At 43.4% G+C, this 24,008-nt stretch overlaps 2 protein-coding genes across 3 annotated transcripts; both read right to left on the reverse strand.

The window, feature by feature from the left end:
- Positions 1-1,484: 1,484 nt before the first annotated feature.
- On the reverse strand, positions 1,485-5,288 carry LOC123094029 (uncharacterized). The gene is made up of 5 exons (XM_044516108.1): positions 4,003-5,288; positions 3,436-3,496; positions 3,192-3,254; positions 3,011-3,054; positions 1,485-2,461 (listed from the first exon to the last, which is right to left on the reverse strand). The coding sequence occupies exons 1-5, from the start codon at positions 4,041-4,043 to the stop codon at positions 2,365-2,367; spliced, it is 306 nt and encodes a 101-aa protein (XP_044372043.1). The 5' UTR covers positions 4,044-5,288; the 3' UTR covers positions 1,485-2,364.
- A 144-nt stretch (positions 5,289-5,432) lies between these two features.
- LOC123094028 (DNA (cytosine-5)-methyltransferase DRM2) lies at positions 5,433-11,143 on the reverse strand. 2 transcript variants are annotated; one of them, XM_044516107.1, is made up of 8 exons: positions 10,786-11,143; positions 9,259-9,375; positions 9,050-9,158; positions 8,927-8,958; positions 8,670-8,825; positions 6,992-7,091; positions 6,810-6,901; positions 5,433-6,717 (listed from the first exon to the last, which is right to left on the reverse strand). In XM_044516107.1, exons 1-8 carry the CDS (start codon positions 10,789-10,791, stop codon positions 5,533-5,535), a joined length of 1,797 nt encoding a protein of 598 aa, XP_044372042.1. In that variant the 5' UTR covers positions 10,792-11,143; the 3' UTR covers positions 5,433-5,532. The 2 variants fall into 2 exon arrangements, with proteins under 2 accessions (XP_044372042.1, XP_044372041.1); XM_044516106.1 differs by having other exon boundaries at positions 8,927-8,973; positions 10,786-11,141.
- Positions 11,144-24,008: the final 12,865 nt, after the last annotated feature.

Below are 24,008 nucleotides of genomic sequence, written 5' to 3' on the forward strand. Positions count from 1 at the left end.
TCTCCACCATTAACATATGGAAATATATCATTACAGACACATATACATGCATGCATATACATAGAGTCTCAACACAGTGAATTCCCACTAATAAATCTGCTTCCCTGCCCTGCGTATCATGTAGTTGTGGAAAATATGCTCATGTGTGACATAAAGCTACCAATGTATGATATAGGGCATGAGAAATTTCTGTTTGAGTTAGGCATTTGATTTCTAACCTATTGCAAATTGTATCACAAGTAATGCCATCAAGTTTGTTATCGGAGTAAATAATCATATTGATAATTGATTTTCTTTCCTGATTTCATTGGTCTATTCTATCTTCAATTCAAGGGGAAGTTCTCTAGAAATAGCATTACGATTTTGAAATTTGGCATCGTAAGGCTACGGCATGGGAGTAGCCCTGTTAACTTAATTCAACATGATAAGTATTTGTCTATGGCTCCATATAATTACATCAACCCCTAACATTAAAGTGTAAAAATGGATAGGCGCAGCAACGCGTGCCATCAATGATCTAGTTTCTTTTACATGGCAGCAAGGTGTACACTCACCATTGGGTTCAATACCGGGGCAAGGTGCACAAGATATAGCAGTATTTAATTCCCAAAAAGAGTATATATAACAATATTTAATCGCCTCCTGTCTGTTTATATGATACATTTACTTTTCTTAGAGTCCAAATTTTACATCTCTGACCAAGTACATAGAAAAAAATACTATCAAAATCTACAATATCAAAGCATCATTGGTTATATTTTAATTAGTTTTTGATAGATATTGATGATTCTTCTTATAAACTTGGCCAAAGATAGAAATTTATTTTTTTAATAAATAAAATACACCTTCGAAGTAGAAGAAACAGAGTGTGATTTTTTTTAATTTCATGAAATTAAGTATATAACATCCTAATTGTGCCATTGTTACTGTTTGTGTGGGGAAGGCAACCTGAGGGCCGCATCATTCACAGTTGTCATTCATTTTGGCGGTTGAAACGTACTAGTGTCCTACCTCTGCCCGCTACTTTCCGTCACGCTCAGGTGGTCAGATTTTGTACGAGTGCCGAAATTCAGCAAACCATTGTCCTGAAACATATGCCGAGCTCAGAACTCGGCAAAAGTTCATTCGGTAGCTTGCTGTTAACATTTGTCAAGTTTCTGACCTCAGCACATGTTTATTTATTATTAGATAAAGGAATTTGTACTGTAGTAGACAGGCAAAGAACACTGAATATACATGCACCCACACTGGCAAAGCACGAATTTCTCATGTAGTTCAGGTTCAGGTTCAGAGCACGACGGCTCAGGATCTACCTATGTCGATCAGCTCGTTTTTTTAGAAATGGAGGTATACCCCCTGCCTCTGCATCATGATGATGCATGCGGCTCTTTTATTAAAAATTTAGAAAATATCAACATAAAGGTCTTACAGCTCACAAACGGAGCAAAGTCATAGTACATAAATCTAAAAAATACAAAGGGCCTAAAAACAACCGATATGGTGATAACAAGGACAAGCTCTCTAGCCCCATATCCTGTTATGCGAACGCCATCTGAACCGGTTGAATATAGCCCGAGCCACGATCTCCCATTGGTTGCACCCAGTAACCAAAGGCTCCCTGGAGTCCATAAGAGTGAGTAAGGACCACGTACGGATCCAAAACTGTAGCTCTGAAGATAACCTGCAAAAAAGTTAAGTTGTTTTGTCTGTTAAAAATCATATTATTTCTGCAGTTCCATATAGCCCATAGTAACGCACATATTCCAATCCAAATACGAGCTGCCGTGATCTGTTCAAACCCAGCTAACCACGTCCCAAACAAAGACGCAATATCTACTGGGGGATTAATATTAAAAGCTATATGAATCGTTCTCCAAAGTAACTTGGCAAGTGGGCATTCAATGAATAAATGTTGTATTGTCTCATCCGGAGCACAAAAACAACACCGCGAGTTGCCTACCCATCGCCTCTTAAGTAAGTTGTCCTTTGTGAGTATTACTTGCTTGTGGACAAACCACATAAAAAAATTAATCTGCAAAGACATCATCTCTCCGCGGCCACGGCCGGATGAAACTTCGACACAACACCTGCATCTCACAAGGCAAACACATATCGGACCGCGACACAATCAAGCATAGCGCTTGCTGTCCGCTAGAGAGATGTGCAGATTACATTACCTCGCCCCTCCGAAAAGAGAGGGATAATGTCATCTTCCACCTCCGGTTCAAAATCTACAGAAACCAAGCCCTGTAAGCACACTGACTGACGGAGGTTCCGTTTCAGCATCTCTTTCTTTGAACAACTCAAAAAACATACAGACCGATCCAGTTCAGGTTCAGGTTCAGAGCACGACGGCTCAGAGGTCTACATCAGCTGGTTGCCCACGAGGACAGGGTTGACGACCAACCAAATGCGACTCGAGGCATCTCTCCACCATTGGATGAAACTTGGATGCCCACATCTGCATCCCACAAGGCAAACACAAAGAAAGAACAGTGAGATGGAGCTTGGTTAGACATCCGCAACACAATCGAGCATAATGTGCTTGCTGTACATTCTTGCTGTCAGCTACAGCAATGGGTAGAGCATAGTATCTCCTGATCTTAACTACTAATCGTCATCGCCCTTATGTGAGCCTAGCTTGAGGTTCTGGTTTTGCAATGCACTAGGTACAGGTAACTAAGATGAGAGATCCCAGTTCTCGGAGCAATTGTACGTTTAATGAACTAAAGTCATGACTGAATGATCAAAATTCAGAGCCACTGTTTTCAGAGCCCCAGGAAAGTAACCGCAATTGGTTCTGAGCTGAAGGTATAAATTATCTAATTTCGTTGGGTAAGAATGATCCAACTTACTGAACTGAAGTGGCACAAAAGCGAAGCGATTTTTCTGAGCATTTTGTTAACATCTTATTATTGTCTTGTCCTTGATGAAAAATAAATCTCCCCTTAATTCAAAACAAAATTGACTGACTCCCAGATTTACATGGATGCAAGCACAGAAGCCTTACATCCTTGTACGCCATGCTTTCCTTGAATAATTTGAAGTCGTCAACTGCAGGAAAGAAGAAAAAGGTAGTAGTAATCAGCCCTGGTGATTAGTGAAGATGTCCATCATCTATCTTTGCTCTACAATCTACATGGTTTAGGGATTCTCAAATGGAACAGGAACAAAATGTAGTGAAACCTTACTGGAAGGAAAACATATAACGGCAGTGTGACTCTACATATTGTCCATATGATCCTGGCAACAACCTGATTTCAAATATATCATCAGGAATTGTTCTTTCAGACCGAGGACAAATTATGCAGGGGAATGTTTGTGCAAATTATAAGTCGTCAAGCAGATCAAGATAGAGGGTGCAGTCAAGTGCAGTGGAGATTCAGAGTCATGGCAGAAGCAAAAGAGACCCGTTTTCGTCATACTTGAGATTACCTGCACTGTAATGGAACTCCAGGCATCTCTCCGCAGCCAGACAAAACTTTGACGCCCACATCTGCACGATTTCACAAGTCAAACACAATGAAATTATATTCATGTGGAACACGATTAGGCATTCAGGACACAATCAGGCATAGTGCTTGCTATTTATTATTCTTGCTGTCAGCTAGAGCAAATGGGCAGGGGTTTCCAGATTTTAGCTAACTAATCATCACCATTATTCTTTGAGCCTAACCTAGCATGAGCTTGAGCTTCCGGTTTTGCAGTGCAGTAGGTAAAGGTAACCAAGATGAGAGATCCCAGTTTTCAGAGCCATTATTTACTCAACTGAAGGTATGACTGAATGATTCTGTTTCAGAGGAATTATTTTCAGAGCCCCAAGAAAGTAGCCACAGCAAGTTCTAGTGTCTCGAACTACGGATGATCTAGTAATTTACCGTACTCTTGTTAGTCTCTTAGTATTGTCTGATCCTTGGTAAAGAAAAGTTCCCCTTCAAAATCCATCGAAAACAGAATTTACCGACACCCAAATTCCTATGGATACAAGTGCAGAAACCTTACATCCTTGTACGCTGTGCACTCCTTGAAAAATTTGAAGTCATCAAAAAAAGATAGTGATCAGCCTTGGTGATTGCTGAAGATCTTACTTCATCATCCTAGCTTTGCTCTACATCTAGATGGTTTAGGGATTCTGAAAAGCAACAAAAACAAAATGCAGTGAAAACTTACTTGATGTAAAACGGATAACAGCATCTTGCCTGTGCATATTATCCATATGATACAGACAACAACCTGATTCGAAATACAACATCAGGATTTACGTTTTCAGACCAAGGACAAACTATGCAGGATAATGTTTGTGCAAATTATAAGTTGTCAAGCAGGTCATAGTTAAAATCCTTTTGGGAAAACTTATTTCTTTATCTGACATTTTTAGGCCGAGTTGCACAAAAAAGGAATATTTTGCCAGTAGTAATAAAATACTGCTTTCTACACCAAACTTATGAATGGAACAAGTACATTCTGAAACAAAGAAGTACAGTACAGCTTAAAACAGCTTCTCATTGCAAGTTGGCGCAAGAAGATCAGTTGTATGCATACTCGTGTTGTGAGTTGTGACAACATAACCAAGCAGCACTACACTACAAGCTCCATGCATTTTATCAAACTTCCAAACAGGCTAACAACAAGATTATATACCAAACAACATATTTCACTGCTAAACTCTTGGAATAATAAAGAGACAGTAGCATTAGTCGCAAGTGTTGTAGATTTGCAAGTTCAGATGACTATCGCTAAATTAGACTGAAGAACAACACTGTCGGCCGTCATGCTGGACTCAGATATAACGACGAGACTTGAAGAGAGATAGTGATAAAACAAACTAGACAGCGACAGTAAAAAGAAGGAACCACCATTTGCCATAAATTCGAGACAAACTAAAGAAGACTTCAAGGTGATAGCCTTCTGCCCAGGGATGCAGAAAAGAGCAGATCCAGCAGGCAAGATACATATATCCATGTATTGGTAACTGCTAGCTTGTATTGGTAACTGCTAGCTTGTATTGGCTCTGCTAGCAAGAGTAGTATTTTGTTTTTAACTCTAGTAACTGAAAGGGAATACATGGTAAGAAACTAAAGAAGCTCACAGATGGCACAAGGAAATTTACTTCACTTCCTCCAGGGATTCGACCTTTTCCCTGAAAGACATAACTGCTGCAGATATGCAACAATGTTCAGTTCATGGCCAACCAAAATATACAAAGTGCACAAACAAACCCAACCTTCTCAAGATCATTATTTGGGACATCAACCTCGGGTGCACAGATAGTGATAATGTCCTTAAATTTAAACCTTCTTCCACATTGAGGGCACTAGCAAACAATAATTTGGGGGCTGCAATAATATTTTTTTTCAAATAAAGATGAACAGGCTCTAAATTAATTAGCAACAATAAACCATATGCCTAAATGTTAATGTGCGCTTTCTCCAAAATAAATCCTCCACGTCAATTCAACGTTTAAACACAGATAAGTCACAGTTCCTAGATATAAGCATTAAACGATAACATAGGTAGTGTACAATGATTAGGCTACATCCTACGTCCTCCCATGGCCGACTTGACGAAATTCAAGATTCTGACATAGTCATAAAACAAAGCTGAGTGCTTGCCCTCCAAGCCATCACGGTGGTGTCGGTTGCTTCCGGCAAGATTGTTACATGGGCTGCCCCCAATCACCAAGTCAAAGCCACCAAATTGACTAATAAATGATGCAACTCTATCATTTGTGAGAGATTTCACATCAGTAATCTCAATCAATGTGCCTGTCTGGGTCTGATCCCACCAACTTTTGAAAATCTTCTTACTAGCTTCACCTATCTCAACCGAAACCACTACCCTCATGTGGATCCCAAGCTTGTGCAGAGCTACCTCTCCTCCTCCAATACCGGTGAATAAGGACAGCACACGAACACCATTGGGAAACATGCGCCTCAGCACTGACAAGTGGTAAGCAACTGTATCAACTTGAAATGAGTTGCCGAGAGACTTGTATCGCTGTGTCTTGCCAACCCCCCTTGTGTGGTCCCTAGGGAAACCAAGTATATATTCCATCTCATCAGGCTCCAATGGGGCAACCTTGTTTTTCCCAACCCAGACAAGATTCCATTTTTTGCACTCGTCCATGACATATTTTTGAACACTTTTTGTCGGCGGATTGCTTGAGCTTACAAGAGCACGCTGGATCCGGTCTGTCAGCTTTGCACTTGCTACACATGTTTGTAAGCAATTGAGATGTGTTCTCGTGTCCCAGGAAGGCCACCACTTCTTGTAATGAGGAAATGCCTCAAATATTGTCTTTGGGGGCAGAGGAAGAAGAGGCGATCTGTTCTCAATTGGCAAATTGTGGATGTAACCCCTTTTCCTTGCAGCTGCACACAGATGAAGAGAATCCACAAACTCTGGCTGAATGTCAAACAGATTTCTTGAAATTTTCGCCCATTCACCTTTTGGAGCTCGGGCCACATTTTCGTAATAGAAAAAAGGTGGTCCGGTATCTAGTTTAGAAAGCATTCGGGTCACTGATGGTCCACTGTAACCAGGCAGGTTAAATCCAACCATTGGATTTGGTAGAGGCATTGAATCCTCATCGCTGCCATCCAAGGAAGGTCGATTGCCTTGTCCTCCACCCCCATACCTCTTCCTCTTTTTCCTGCTCTCTTCCATCAATCTTGCTTTCTTTCTGCCTCCAAAGGAATTGAAGCATCTGTCTGTAACCTGCCAAATGTACACAAATTGTAGTGTCCTTACATCAAATTAGAAGAGCGAAAGTGGCTTCTTATTCCAGTGTACGTCAAACCACACGGTACCTGATGGTCAGATAAGTTTCTGGAATGACAATCTTCTGCGACCCGAGATGCACTAACCGAATCAACTAATACACAGATATCAGCATCCACACCTAGGAGAATTTAAACAGAAATATATATAATAAGGTGCTCTTTCCTTGAAAGAATGACCATCAAGGCAACAATTTCAAAAAGAGGCATACCACATCTTATAATAGCCTCATTTGCTTCATCTTCAGAAAAGCCCATGTTTACCAATGACTTGATCTTCTCATCCCTCTCTGACATCTCTCGCAGAAAATCCTGCACAAAAGTACCACGAAAACCGAGATTAGAAAATACTTGATATATGTATCTCACTGATTTCTTAATGCCAAACTAAGTGGCTGCTGATAGGAAAATACAACCATGAAGTGACATGTATATGGCCAGAGAAAAGAAGGGGGCCTATGATAATCAGTGGTCAAGAGATGAATAGCACAGACTACCCAAGAAATAAGCGAACAAAACTGACAAAAAAATTAAATTAACGAAATAATTTAGGAACTCAACTTTCTAAGGTGCTGTTTGAGAATGACATTAATACAGTAGCAAGTAGCAATATGAAGTACCGGTTGTGATGGACTGGAATAAACCAAACGTACAGGTAAAGTTGTGCAGGTTGTGCTGGATGCATAGCAATGGTGAAACACAATCATCTGGTCACTCCATGCTGCTTTCGTGACAGAACTTTAAATACTGATGGATGGATGGTGAGGCAAATGCGTGCATCTTCAGGAGAAGATGATGATATTCACATCCCATCCTATTTCAGATTCATCGCTTCGCTAGCAATCACGATATTTTTTTGCTGAGCAGGTGTAGTACATATCAGACACTCCATACTGTTTCCCTACTTGCTGTTTTTAGTCTTTACATATATCTTGCCATGAACAGGTTTAAACCATACAATAATTATCTTCATAATTTTATTTGTATAACTAATACAAAAATCGACTATCACATCATATATAACATTATGAGATTTCTAAACTAGTTACTTTGTGTATGCATTTCTAGCTGAACAGTAATGGATTGAATCCCTAATTTTCCTAAGCTCTAACAGGTAAAAGTCTTGGAGAGCAGTTTGATGCAACTAATATGGTAAGTGATGCTCTTCTCCAGTATTATGATCATTTTGCGTAGCTGAAAGTCAAAAGAAGAATCTTGAGCTATGCCATTTAATTCTTGAAGAGCTTGTTCGTCCTAACCTGCATGCTAGTTCTCAACACTCCTTTATGGAGAAGTGATGAGCTGGGTTGCAGCAAAAACTTTACAACAGTGCAGGATTGAATTATTTAGGTCAGTGTTCAGCATTCAAGTTTAGCTTCTATTTCTTCCAAACTCTTCTGAGCTCAGTATGATTGTATACTATATCTTGGACTACAAAATGTATCAAAAACCATAACCGGTGCATGAATTTGGATTTCTGCATGTTAAAGCGCCTGTAATATAATTTTCTTGTACCAACATAACTCCACAAGTCGCAAGCCTTGTTACTAATACTCAAATGCATAAGAACCGAAGAGAAAACGAGTGGTGTCTAACAAAAATAAATTTTCAGATCATGAAAATCACACACAAGCAGAACAATAATACACTACGCGGGAGATATTGTCTAATGTTATTCAACTCACTCCTTATATTACGCTGTTAAAATGATAAAATTGTAACATGGTGAAAATTCTATGTAAAAAAAATGAAGTGCTCAAACTACACTGATGAAATCTCAAAACAGTAAGTAACAGGGGTGTTCAAGGTGTGCATGGCAAAGATTTCACATATATCAGCATATGATCAAAGAATTCTTGGCTACTGAACTGAAGATAAGTAATCATCTACCTCATAACCAGAATCATCAGAGCTTGACTCTCTACCACCAGCATCATCATCGCCATCCCAGTTCTCAAAATCAAGATCATCGTCATCTTCAACAACAGGGAGGATGCAGCCAGAAGTAGAGTGATTATTACCCCCTGCATCATCGTCATCTAGTGCCTGCATTTCACATCTCAATTGGAATAAACAATCCTTGCCATGAATCAAGAGCACTATAGAATAAATTCGGTAATAAAGCACATGGATAAATAGTCAAATACCTTATATGTGAGCAGTAGCTCGAGCAGTGCATCTGCATCAATATGTCCTGAAATCAAAAGGTGTTAACAAATGGTACAAACACAAACAACTAAATAAAATGGAAATGATTACTTTTATATTACCAATCTCCTTAATACTCTTCATGACCATCTCTTTGGGGAAGCCCATTACCACATATCGCTCGATCAAAGAAGTAGGCAGCACTTCCCCGTTGATCCACTCATTAGAACCCTTTGCACAGTTACACGAACAAATATCAGACCATGATCATAATTATAACAAATCATGGATAGCACTTGTGCTGAAATACAAAAAATTATATATGGCTTACAAGCGTGGATGGGCCAGGAGAATCGAAGTTCCTCATAGCCGGAGCCGATGAGGGCTCAGCCACACCATCATTGTCCCACTCAAACTTATCACTGTCATCACTATCACTGGTCCAGCCCTGTGACATGAGTTAAGCACAACTCGATTAATATTGAAAGCAAACCACCAGAAAAGCAATTATAGAGAAAAAAATGATGCGAGAGAATAATAATAATTTTATTATGCCACAAGTCCACAACAGCCACAAGACATCGCAGTTAAAATCTCCAGCATGAAGTCAGTATAGCTGCATTTGACTCTAGAGTTTAGAATGCATCGAAAAGGAAGAAGGGAAAACCCTTTTTTTATTGAACAAACTCCCCTAGACCACTGTCACGAGAAGAAATTCAGCTAATGCCCGGAGAATATACATCAGCTCAATTTGAAACAGTTTGATTTGTAGTTTTGGGGAAGCCTAACTAACTGAAGTATGTTATGTTTCAGATACTAGGAAGGATAGATCACTGGGAAGTAGGACACGACATGCATATCAGGGCTAAAGAGACTTTATGAGAGTAAACTAAAGCCATCAAGTAGGTAAATCTAAAAAAGGAAAGCAGATTGACCAGGGTTGCTCATTATCATGCCTAGAGTAAGATTAACTAAACAAGCACTGCTGCAGTACCATTTGATGATGCTTTTACCAAATTGACAAACTACTGCAAGCATCTTATTCGGCGCCATCCTAATACACGAACAATATAAGAAAATGCAGAGAAAGACAAACAGGTTGAGTGGTTAACAGCCAATGCAACATGATGCGTGGTCACAAGAGAGTCAATGTGTCTGACTTGTTAAAGCCATGTCTGACCACAGGGAGAGCCAACATGTCGACATGAACAGCATATGAAATGAAGTACAATGCGACAGTAAAAATGCGCATCACGGAATCAGCATTCTCATTGCTCTGCGGTCCAGAATACATCCAGTAAAATTAAAGAAAACATATATATTAGATCAAAAGGAAGTTAAGAAAAAGGATTCAGATGAGATTCTGCTATACAGCTCTGTATTTTGACAATCTGACAGGTAAATGCAGACAATGACAACTACTAAAACTGATCCCACACTATGAGAAACGGAGAGGAGGTGACAAATCCCACGCTATCTATGCAACATAAAATCCGGTGACTGCTAAAATCAACAAGTTGACTGCATCCGATTCTAGTGTCTGTAACGCATCCAGCAAGTTGAGGAAAAAAACCATTTTTTAAGCGAGCGAGAAAACCCCCAAAACCCTCATATGCAAAACTAAATCACACGCATCTTTCTTGAACAAACACGAGAGTTTGCCCCTGCATCGGAACGGAGAGCGGCAGGGGAAAAAGAATCTTCCCAGAGTTTCCAGTAAGTGGAAATTCCTCGTACGGACGCGGTGCAGAGTAATCGCCGAAGATTCTGCGGAACACAATCCATGATTCCTCGGAAAAACTTGGAATCGGAGAGGCTGTGAAAACGAAAAGGAGGTGAGGAAGGAGAGGGAGCCCACCGCCATTGTTGGTGCCGGAAGAAGAGGCGCCCCCGCTGTCTTTCTCCCTGCCGCCAGGAGGAGGAAGAGGAGGACGAGAGCTCGAGGAGGAGCGGGGGCAGAGGCGGCCGAGGAGGAGCGGATCGCGACGGTGAGCGGCGGCGGGCTGGTCCGGCACTCGCTGGCCCGGACGAGGAGGAGGAGGAGGGGACGCGGCTGCGGCCGAGTGTGCTGCTGCTCCGCTGCTCTGCCGCGGCGTGTATGCGGGCGCGTGGTTTTGTAGAAGAGAAGGGGCACACGCGGGCGGGAATGTGTCTCCGACGTGTGGGCCCTGGTGGGGTGCTTCCTCTGATTCTATGGGATGTGCGGCCGCACACAAAACTGGCCACACAGTTTTGTGCGCAACGCACATCCCAATAAAAAGAGAGAGAAAAAAGGAGGTGAGAACTAGGGGAGGTGTATTGGCGATTGCAATAACGACGCTAGTTAGGGTTGGTGTCAGGCTGTTTGACAGCTTTGACCGGTCCTGGCACGATAATTAATATCATAATTAATGTGATATTTACTACTTTCTTTGTTTCTAAATATAAGTCACTTTAGACATTTTATATGGACTACATACATGCAGATGTATATAGATATATTTTAGAGTGTAGATTCACTCGTTTTGCTCTATACTTAGTGCATATTAAAATCTATAAAAGTTCTTATATTTAGAAACAAAGGAAGTACCATTAATTTTAATAGTCTTCATTTATACATAATACTAAATAATTGCATGTCTATATCAATGCGATTGTGCAAAAGTATAATTTTATTTGGTAAGCATTTATTGACTTATCAAAAAGTATTATTTTATTTGGTAAGTCAATATGAGGTGAGACAGTTGAGTCACTTTTTAAGTAAAACCCTGAGATGAGAGAAAAATCAAAAGGAGGAGATGGAGGAAGGGCCAGTTCTTCTGTTGGCTTCTAGAATAAGATGGAATAGTCTGGCCCTGCTCAATTTATTCTAGAAGTCCAAACCAAAATTATTTTTTAGAAGCCTACTAGTCAAGTTTTATTTAGTAGGTTTCTAAAAAGAACTGGTTGAGCTTCTTGAATAAGTTGAGTAGGGGCAGGATATTCTAAAAGCTCAAAAAAGTCATTAAAAAACTTTTGTAAAGAATATAGGTAAAATTGGACGAACAACATACAGTGGACATAACCTTATGTATATTTTATTTAGGTTGTCACGAGGGCCAAATATTATTTTATCTCAATCAATTTGGTAGCATGTGTTGTGCATGGTAAGTAAATTAATATAATTGGACGGCGCATGCCAAGGTGCAGTAAAATATGACATGAAATTGAGCTTTATAATCCCACATATTTTTGCAAGAAAACCCCAAAACTATATTAAAATTAAGCAGTGATGCAACGCAACCCAAAAAAGCAGATTACATCCAAGTCCCTGAGTAACCGATCCAGCATCGACCCCTACGCGAGATGAGGGCGCGCCGCCATCGCCACGGCTACCGCTCCCTCTGGAGCTAGCGAAATCCTTGGTTGTGCGCGTGGATTGTTGACGGCAGGAAGTCTCCACCTTCGGTCCAAAGGACCAGCATGCCGAAAAGGAGCCAAACTAGTATTGTGTCAGCACTTGCGCCGGACATATGTCGACGAGAGCACATAGATCCAGAGTCCAGCAATCACTCCTAAACATATAATGAAGCCAACTGCTGAGCCAAACCAGTACTTCGTCACCACTTGCGTCGGACAAACACCGACGAGAGCACATAGATCGAGAGTCCAGCAATCACTCATAAACATACAATGAAGCCAACTGCTAATTCTTGAGTTTGCGTTGATTTTTTCCTTATAAAGGAAAGGGTGATGCAGCAAAGTAGAGATAAGTATTTCCCTCAGTTAAGAATCAAGGTATTAATCCAGTAGGAGAAGAACGCGCAAATCACCAATACCTGCACACACACACAATCAAACACTTGCACCCAACGCGATAAAGGGGTTGTCAATCCCTTCACGGTCACTTGCAAAGGTGAGATATGATAGCGATAAATAAAAATAAAAAAAGATATTTTTTGGATTTTTTGGTTTATAGATATGAAAATAAAAGATTGCAAGAATAGTAAAACCGGAAGCTAATATGATGGAAAATAGACCCGGGGGCCATAGGTTTCATTAGAGGATTCTCTCATGAGGGCAAGTAATACAGCGGGTGAACAAATTACTGTCGAGCAATTGATAGAAAAGCGCAAAGTTATGACGATATCCAAGGCAATGATTATGTAATATAGGCATCACGTCCGTGTCAAGTAGACCGACTCCTGTCTGCATCTACTACTATTACTCCACACATCGCCCTGACTCCTACCTGCATCTAGAGTATTAAGTTCATAAAGAATAAAGTAACAATTTAAGTAAGATGACATGATGTAGAGGAATAAACTCAAGCAATATGATGTAAACCCCATCATTTTATCCTCGATGGCAACAATACAATACGTGCCTCGCTACCCCTACTTTGTCATTGTGTGAGGACACCGCAAGATTGAACCTAAAGCTAAGCACTTTTTCCATTGCAAGAAAAATCAATCTAGTTGGCAAAACCAAACTGATAGTTCGAAGAGAAATACAAAGATATCAAATCATGCATATAAGAATTCAGAGAAGATTCAAATAATATTCATAGATAATCTGATCATAAATCCACAACTCATAGGATCTCGACAAACGCACCGCGAAAGAAGATTACATCGGATAGATCTCCAAAAACATCGAGGAGAACATGGTATGAAGAATCAAAGAGAGAGAAGAAGACATCTAGCTACTAGCTATGAATTCGTAGGTATGTGGTAAACTACTCACGCTTCAGATCCATAGGCCATCGAAAGGAGGAGATGGAGAAAGGGCCAGTTCTTTTATTGGCTTCTCGAATAAGTTGTGTCCAGTTTATTCTAGAAGCCCAACCAAAATTAATTTTTAAAAGGCTACTAGTTAAGCTTTTATTTAGTAGGTTTCTAAAAATAAATTTGGTTGGGCTTTTAGAATAAGTTGGGTAGGGGCGGGATATTCTAGAAGCCCAAAAAGCTCATAAAAAACTTTTGTAAGGAATATAGGTAAAATTGGAACGAACATTATATAACCTTATGTATATTTTATTTAGGTTGTCACGAGGGCCAAAATATTATGTCATCTCAATAAATTTGGTAGCATGTGTTGCACGGTAAGTAAATTAATATAATCGGACGGCTCATAGGAAGGTGCGGTGAAATATGACATGAAATTGAGCCGCGTAATCTCCACCTTCGGTCCAAAGGACCAGCATGCCCGAGAGGAGCCAAACCAATACTGCGTCACCACTTGTGCCGAACAAATGCCGGTGAGAGCACATAGATCCAGAGTCCAACAACTCCTGAAGATACAGCGAAGCCAACCATCGACGAACTCTAGCAGGCTGCTGCACCACCCCCAGCAGCTCCATGGCAAGCACAAAGTAGCACTCACCACGCGCGAAGACGAGGTCAGGGAAAAATCTCCATGATGCCGGCGTCACCTCCACCACAACACCCGCACCAGGAGAACACCACACCACCGACTGCACCCACAGATCCATCTCCGTCATCATCAGAACTCCGACGAGAGGGAGCACAGATCCGGGAGACCTTATTGGCCCAAGCGTCGCCCCTACTCCCACAAAAGCGCCGCCGCCAGCCACACATACGCACACCCTATATACACACCAGAAGCATAGATCCAGGGTTCCCCCACCCTTTCGCTGCCAGAGCAGTCGGAGAAACGGGAGGGGAACCCACAGCAGCGCTGTGGAATCGGGTTGGAAACTGACTCCATGTGACTCCACTTGTAACTGTAGTCCCTTCTCGTCTTCTTCACAGTCAACACTCGAGCAAAATTAAGTTCCTCATTACTCTACTTTGTGCTCCAAACTTTTAGAGAATCTGTTCAACATCATCACACATCGACCACTGTCTGCGTGAAAGTGAACAACTCACATATTGGGCGCCACATATAAGAGTTACCTGAACTCAACGCCCCCGCTCTTTCTTGACTGCTTGTCTGAAACTTGAAGGAATTTCACTGTCGCCCTGTGTCACCCTGAATCAAATTCGCAGTTGTCTCACTCTTCTTCCAGATAGTCCCTGGCATGTCCCACAACTATAGCACTCTGCCTCCTTCTGTATTTGTCATCCGTACTTTTTCATGTGCACTGAACACCACAGAATATACGGCCATGTACTCTCCCAGCTTTTGACAATTTCACTCTCCGCCACTTTCTCAGATTCTCCATGGTCAACTCCTGTCCATCTTCCGGCACCGATAGACCCAGTCACCAACTTGAATCCGGTACTCGTCAACACTGCTTCAGCACCCCTTGCACAATTTGTCTGGCCACATGTCTGACCACCGGTGCCTTGGCCTGTCGCTGTGTCCCATGCTTATCGCACGTCTCGCCGCTATCACCGCGTCGAGCCTCTGCTATCTTGGTCGAGTCTCCTGGGTCGCGAACCCACACCACTCAAACCCCTACTGCAGAGAACCACCGACCGACGCCGAGTATCACGCCCCCATCAGACCATTGGGCCCCAGTCCGATCCACGTGTCTCTCGCTTTTCCCACTGAAATAGGCTTCGACTCTCCATGCATTTACGCCGTAGCCCCTCCATCAGCACAAAGTGTAGTCGTCCATCAAAATACAGGCCCACCTTCAAGATGACTTCATGTAGTTGCGCTATGCTACCCGCGCTTTGTCGACTTCAAGCTCTCTCATGTGTACACTGCGTTGAATCAACCCCGTGCCATAGTCTTTGTTGAAGACGCACAAGCCCTTAGGCATGCACTGTTGGAAATATGCCCTAGAGGCAATAATAAAAAGATTATTATTATATTTCCTTGTTCATGATAATTGTCTTTTATTCATGCTATAATTGTGTTATCCGGAAATCGTAATACATGTGTGAATACATAGACACCAACATGTCCCTAGTAAGCCTCTAGTTGACTAGCTCGTTGATCAACAGATAGTCATGGTTTCCTGACTATGGACATTTGATGTCATTGATAACGAGATCACATCATTAGGAGAATGATGTGATGGACAAGACCCAATCCTAAACATAGCACAAGATCGTATAGTTCGTTTGCTAGAGTTTTCCCAATGTCAAGTATCTTTTCCTTAGACCATGAGATCGTGTAACTCCCGGATACCGTAGGAGTGCTTTGGGTGTACCAAACGTCACAACGTAACTGGGTGACTATAAAGGTATACTACGGGTATCTCCGAAAGTGTCTGTTGGGTTGACACGGATCAAGACTGGGATTTGTCACTCCGTATAACAGAGAGGTATCTCTGGGCCCACTCGGTAATGCATCATCATAATGAGCTCAAAGTGACCAAGTGTCTGGTCACGGGATCATGCATTACGGTACGAGTAAAGTGACTTGCCGGTAACGAGATTGAACGAGGTATTGGGATACCGACGATCGAATCTCGGGCAAGTAACATACCGATTGACAAAGGGAATTGTATATGGGGTTGCTTGAATCCTCGACATCGTGGTTCATCCGATGAGATCATCGAGGAGCATGTGGGAGCCAACATGGGTATCCAGATCCCGCTGTTGGTTATTGACCGGAGAGCCATCTCGGTCATGTCTACATGTCTCCCGAACCCGTAGGGTCTACACACTTAAGGTTCGGTGACGCTAGGGTTGTAGAGATATGAATATGCAGTAACCCGAAAGTTGTTCGGAGTCCCGGATGAGATCCCGGATGTCACGAGGAGTTCGGAATGGTCCGGAGGTGAAGAATTATATATAGGAAGTGCAGTTTCGGCCATCGGGGGAGTTTCGGGGGTCACCGGTATTGTACCGGGACCACTAGAAGGGTCCCGGGGGTCCACCGGGTGGGGCCACCCATCCCGAAGGGCCCCATGGGCTAAAGTGGGGAGGGGAACCAGCCCATAGTGGGCTGGTGCGCCCCCTTGGCCCACCCCATGCGCCTAGGGTTGGGAACCCTAGGGTGGGGGGGGGCGCCCCACCTGGCTTGGGGGGCACTCCACCCCTTGGCCGCCGCCCCCCTAGGAGATCCCATCTCCTAGGGCCGGCGCACCCCCTTGGGGGCCTATATAAAGGGGGGGGGAGGGAGGGGCAGCCGCACCCTTGAGTCTTGGCGCCTCCCTCTCCCCTGCTACACCTCTCCCTCTCGTAGTAGAACGGCGAAGCCCTGCTGCGGTGACCCCTGCATCCACCACCACGCCGTCGTGCTGCTGGATCTTCATCAACCTCTCCTTCCCCCTTGCTGGATCAAGAAGGAGGAGACGTCACGCTGACCGTACGTGTGTTGAACGTGGAGGTGCCATCCGTTCGGCGCTAGGATCTCCGGTGATTTGGATCACGTCGAGTACGACTTCCTCATCCCTGTTCTTTGAACGCTTCCGCGCGTGATCTACAAAGGTATGTAGATGCAATCCGATCACTCGTTGCTAGATGAACTCATAGATGGATCTTGGTGAAACCGTAGGAAAATTTTTGTTTTCTGCAACGTTCCCCAACAGTGGCATCATGAGCTAGGTCTATGCGTAGTTCTCTTTGCACGAGTAGAACACAATTTGTTGTGGGCGTAGATGTTGTCAACTTTCTTGCCGCTACTAGTCTTATTTTGCTTCAGCAGTATTGTGGGATGAAGCGGCCTGGACCAACCTTACACGTACGCTTACGTGAGACCGGTTCCACCGACTGACATGCACTAGTTGCATAAGGTGGCTGGCGGGTGTCTGTCTCTCCCACTTTAGTTGGAGCGGATTCGATGAAAAGGGTCCTTATGAAGGGTAAATAGAAGTTGACAAATCACGTTGTGGCTTTCACGTAGGTAAGAAAACGTTCTTGCTAGAACCCTATTGCAGCCACGTAAAACTTGCAACAACAATTAGAGGACGTCTAACTTGTTTTTGCAGCAAGTGTTTTGTGATGTGATATGGCCAAAGTTGTGATGAATGATGAATGATATATATGTGATGTATGAGATGTTCATGCTATTGTAATAGGAATCACGACTTGCATGTCGATGAGTATGACAACCGGCAGGAGCCATAGGAGTTGTCTTTATTTTTGTATGACCTGCGTGTCATTGAGAAACGCCATGTAAATTACTTTACTTTATTGCTAAACGTGTTAGCCATAGTAGTAGAAGTAATAGTTGGCGAGCAACTTCATGGAGACACGATGATGGAGATCATGATGATGGAGATCATGGTGTCATGCCGGTGACAAGATGATCATGGAGCCCCAAGATGGAGATCAAAGGAGCTATGTGATATTGGCCATATCATGTCACTATTATTATTTGATTGCATGTGATGTTTATCATGTTTTTGCATCTTGTTTACTTAGAATGACGGTAGTAAATAAGATGATCCCTCATAATAATTTCAAGAAAGTGTTCCCCCTAACTGTGCACCGTTGCGACAGTTCGTTGTTTCGAAGCACCACGTGATGATCGGGTGTGATAGATTCCAACGTTCACATACAACGGGTGTAAGACAGATTTACACATGCAAACACTTAGGTTGACTTGACGAGCCTAGCATGTACAGACATGGCCTCGGAACACAGAAGACCGAAAGGTCGAGCATGAGTCGTATAGAAGATACGATCAACATGAAGATGTTCACCGATGTTGACTAGTCCGTCTCACGTGATGATCGGACACGGCCTAGTTAACTCGGATCATGTTATACTTAGATGACTGGAGGGATGTCTATCTGAGTGGGAGTTCATTGAATAATTGATTAGATGAACTTAATTATCATGAACTTAGTCTAAAATATTTACAACATGTATTGTAGATCAAATGGCCAACGTTGTCCTCAACTTCAACGCGTTCCTAGAGAAAACCAAGCTGAAAGACGATGGCAGCAATTATACGGACTGGGTCCGGAACCTGAGGATCATCCTCATAGCTGCAAAGAAAGATTATGTCCTAGAAGCACCGCTAGGTGATGCACCTGTTCTCCCTGCAGAACAAGACGTTATGAACGCTTGGCAGACACGTACCGATGATTACTCCCTCGTTCAGTGCGGCATGCTTTACAGCTTAGAGCCGGGGCTCCAAAAGAGTTTTGAGAGACACGGAGCATATGAGATGTTCGAAGAGCTGAAAATGGTTTTTCAAGCTCATGCCCGGGTCGAGAGATATGAAGTCTCCGACAAGTTTTTCAGCTGTAAGATGGAGGGAAACAGTTCTGTCAGTGAGCACATACTCACTATGTCTGGGTTACATAACCGCTTGACTCAGCTGGGAGTTAATCTCCCGGATGACGCGGTCATTGACAGAATCCTTCAGTCGCTTCCACCGAGCTACAAGAGCTTTGTGATGAACTTCAATATGCAGGGGATGGAAAAGACCATTCCTGAAGTATTTGCAATGCTGAAATCAGCAGAGGTAGAAGTCAAAAAGGAACATCAAGTGTTGATGGTGAATAAAACCACTAAGTTCAAGAAAGGCAAGGGTAAGAAGAACTTCAAGAAGGACGGCAAGGGAGTTGCCGCGCCCGGCAAGCAAGCTGCCGGGAAGAAGCCAAAGAATGGACCCAAGCCCGAGACTGAGTGCTTTTATTGCAAGGAAAGTGGTCACTGGAAGCGGAACTGCCCCAAATACTTAGCGGACAAGAAGGCCGGCAAAACGAAAGGTATATGTGATATACATGTAATTGATGTGTACCTTACCAGTACTCGTAGTAGCTCCTGGGTATTTGATACCGGTGCAGTTGCTCACATTTGTAACTCAAAGCAGGAGCTGCGGAATAAGCGGAGACTGGCGAAGGACGAGGTGACGATGCGCGTCGGGAATGGTTCCAAGGTCGATGTGATCGCCGTCGGCACGCTACCTCTACATTTACCTACGGGATTAGTTTTGAACCTCAATAATTGTTATTTAGTGCCAAGTTTGAGCATGAACATTGTATCAGGATCTCGTTTAATACGAGATGGCTACTCATTTAAATCCGAGAATAATGGTTGTTCTATTTATATGAGAGATATGTTTTATGGTCATGCTCCGATGGTGAATGGTTTATTCTTAATGAATCTCGAGCGTAATGCTACACATATTCATAGTGTGAGTACCAAAAGATGTAAGGTTGATAATGATAGTCCCACATACTTGTGGCACTGCCGCCTTGGTCACATAGGTGTCAAACGCATGAAGAAGCTCCATGCAGATGGACTTTTAGAGTCTCTTGATTACGAATCATTTGACACGTGCGAACCATGCCTCATGGGTAAAATGACCAAGACTCCGTTCTCAGGAACAATGGAGCGAGCAACCAACTTATTGGAAATCATACATACTGATGTGTGCGGTCCAATGAGTGTTGAGGCTCGCGGTGGCTATCGTTATGTTCTCACCCTCACTGATGACTTGAGTAGATATGGGTATGTCTATTTAATGAAACACAAGTCTGAGACCTTTGAAAGTTCAAGGAATTTCAGAGTGAGGTTGAGAATCAACGTGACAGGAAAATCAAGTTCCTGCGATCAGATCGTGGAGGAGAATACTTGAGTCACGAATTTGGCACACACTTAAGAAAATGTGGAATAGTTTCACAACTCACGCCGCCTGGAACACCTCAGCGTAATGGTGTGTCCGAACGTCGTAATCGCACTCTATTAGATATGGTGCGATCTATGATGTCTCTTACCGATTTACCACTATCATTTTGGGGCTATGCTTTAGAGACTGCCGCATTCACTTTAAATAGGGCTCCGTCGAAATCCGTTGAGACGACACCGTATGAATTATGGTTTGGGAAGAAACCTAAGCTGTCGTTTCTAAAAGTTTGGGGATGCGATGCTTATGTCAAGAAACTTCAACCTGAAAAGCTCGAACCCAAGTCGGAAAAATGCGTCTTCATAGGATACCCTAAAGAAACTATTGGGTATACCTTCTACCTCAGATCCGAAGGCAAGATCTTTGTTGCCAAGAATGGATCCTTTCTAGAGAAGGAGTTTCTCTCGAAAGAAGTAAGTGGGAGGAAAGTAGAACTTGATGAAGTATTACCTCTTGAACCGGAAAGTGGCGCAACTCAGGAAAATGTTCCTGTGGTGCCTGCACCAATTAGAGAGGAAGTTAATGATGATGATCAAGATACTTCTGATCAAGCTCCTACTGAAATTCGAAGGTCCACAAGGACACGTTCCGCACCAGAATGGTACGGCAACCCTGTCTTGGAAATCATGTTGTTAGACAACGGTGAACCTTCGAACTATGAAGAAGCGATGGCGGGCCCGGATTCCGACAAATGGCTGGAAGCCATGAAATCCGAGATAGGATCCATGTATGAAAACGAAGTATGGACTTTGACTGACTTGCCCGTTGAGCGGCGAGCCATAGAAAATAAATGGATCTTTAAGAAGAAGACAGACGCGGATGGTAATGTGACCATCTATAAAGCTCGGTTTGTCGCTAAGGGTTATCGACAAGTTCAAGGGGTTGACTACGATGAGACTTTCTCACCGGTAGCGAAGCTGAAGTCCGTCCGAATCATGTTAGCAATTGCCGCATTCTATGATTATGAGATATGGCAAATGGACGTCAAAACGGCATTCCTTAATGGTTTCCTTAAGGAAGAATTGTATATGATGCAGCCGGAAGGTTTTGTCGATCCTAAGAATGCTGACAAGGTGTGCAAGCTCCAACGCTCGATTTATGGGCTGGTGCAAGCATCTCGGAGTTGGAACATTCGCTTTGATGAGATGATCAAAGCGTTTGGGTTTATGCAGACTTATGGAGAAGCCTGCGTTTACAAGAAAGTGAGTGGGAGCTCTGTAGCATTTCTCATATTATATGTAGATGACATACTTTTGATGGGAAATGATATAGAGCTTTTGGACAGCATTAAGGCCTACTTGAATAAGAGTTTTTCAATGAAGGACCTTGGAGAAGCTGCTTATATATTAGGCATCAAGATCTATAGAGATAGATCAAGACGCCTCATAGGTCTTTCACAAAGCACATACCTTGATAAGATATTGAAGAAGTTCAATATGGATCAGTCTAAGAAGGGGTTCTTGCCTGTGTTGCAAGGTGTGAAATTGAGCTCAGCTCAATGTCTGACCACGGCAGAAGATATAGAAGAGATGAGTGTCATCCCCTATGCCTCAGCCATAGGTTCTATTATGTATGCCATGCTGTGTACCAGACCTGATGTAAACCTTGCCGTAAGTTTGGTAGGTAGGTACCAAAGTAATCCCGGCAAGGAACACTGGACAGCGGTCAAGAATATCCTGAAGTACCTGAAAAGGACTAAGGAAATGTTTCTCGTTTATGGAGGTGACGAAGAGCTCGTCGTAAAGGGTTACGTCGACGCTAGCTTCGACACAGATCTGGATGACTCTAAGTCACAAACCGGATACGTGTATATTTTGAATGGTGGGGCAGTAAGCTGGTGCAGTTGCAAGCAAAGCGTCGTGGCGGGATCTACATGTGAAGCGGAGTACATGGCAGCCTCGGAGGCAGCGCATGAAGCAATTTGGGTGAAGGAGTTCATCACCGACCTAGGAGTCATACCCAATGCGTCGGGGCCGATCAAACTCTTCTGTGACAACACTGGAGCTATTGCACTTGCCAAGGAGCCCAGGTTTCACAAGAAGACCAGGCACATCAAGCGTCGCTTCAACTCCATTCGTGAAAATGTTCAAGATGGAGACATAGATATTTGTAAAGTACATACGGACCTGAATGTAGCAGATCCGTTGACTAAACCTCTCCCTAGAGCAAAACATGATCAACACCAGAATTCCATGGGTGTTCGATTCATCACAATGTAACTAGATTATTGACTCTAGTGCAAGTGGGAGACTGTTGGAAATATGCCCTAGAGGCAATAATAAAAGGATTATTATTATATTTCCTTGTTCATGATAATTGTCTTTTATTCATGCTATAATTGTGTTATCCGGAAATCGTAATACATGTGTGAATACATAGACACCAACATGTCCCTAGTAAGCCTCTAGTTGACTAGCTCGTTGATCAACAGATAGTCATGGTTTCCTGACTATGGACATTGGATGTCATTGATAACGAGATCACATCATTAGGAGAATGATGTGATGGACAAGACCCAATCCTAAACATAGCACAAGATCGTATAGTTCGTTTGCTAGAGTTTTTCCAATGTCAAGTATCTTTTCCTTAGACCATGAGATCGTGTAACTCCCGGATGCCGTAGGAGTGCTTTGGGTGTACCAAACGTCACAACGTAACTGGGTGACTATAAAGGTATACTACGGGTATCTCCGAAAGTGTCTGTTGGGTTGACACGGATCAAGACTGGGATTTGTCACTCCGTATAACGGAGAGGTATCTCTGGGCCCACTCGGTAATGCATCATCATAATGAGCTCAAAGTGACCAAGTGTCTGGTCACGGGATCATGCATTACGGTACGAGTAAAGTGACTTGCCGATAACGAGATTGAACGAGGTATTGGGATACCGATGATCGAATCTCGGGCAAGTAACATACCGATTGACAAAGGGAATTGTATACGGGGTTGCTTGAATCCTCGACATCGTGGTTCATCCGATGAGATCATCGAGGAGCATGTGGGAGCCAACATGGGTATCCAGATCCCGCTGTTGGTTATTGACCGGAGAGCCATCTCGGTCATGTCTACATGTCTCCCGAACCCGTAGGGTCTACACACTTAAGGTTCGGTGACGCTAGGGTTGTAGAGATATGAATATGCAGTAACCCGAAAGTTGTTCGGAGTCCCGGATGAGATCCCGGACGTCAAGAGGAGTTCCGGAATGGTCCGGAGGTGAAGAATTATATATAGGAAGTGCAGTTTCGGCCATCGGGAGAGTTTCGGGGGTCACCGGTATTGTACCGGGACCACCGGAAGGTTCCCGGGGGTCCACCGGGTGGGGCCACCCATCCCGGAGGGCCCCATGGGCTAAAGTGGGGAGGGGAACCAGCCCATAGTGGGCTGGTGTGCCCCCCTTGGCCCACCCCATGCGCCTAGGGTTGGGAACCCTAGGGTGGGGGGGCGCCCCACCTGGCTTGGGGGGCACTCCACCCCTTGGCCGCCGCCCCCCTAGGAGATCCCATCTCCTAGGGCCGGTGCAACCCCTAGGGGGCCTATATAAAGGGGGGAGGGAGGGGCAGCGGCACCCTTGAGTCTTGGCGCCTCCCTCTCCCCTGCTACACCTCTCCCTCTCGCAGT

The sequence above is a fragment of the Triticum aestivum genome, chromosome 4B (genome assembly GCF_018294505.1).
Source record: "Triticum aestivum cultivar Chinese Spring chromosome 4B, IWGSC CS RefSeq v2.1, whole genome shotgun sequence".
Classification (NCBI taxonomy): domain Eukaryota; kingdom Viridiplantae; phylum Streptophyta; class Magnoliopsida; order Poales; family Poaceae; genus Triticum; species Triticum aestivum.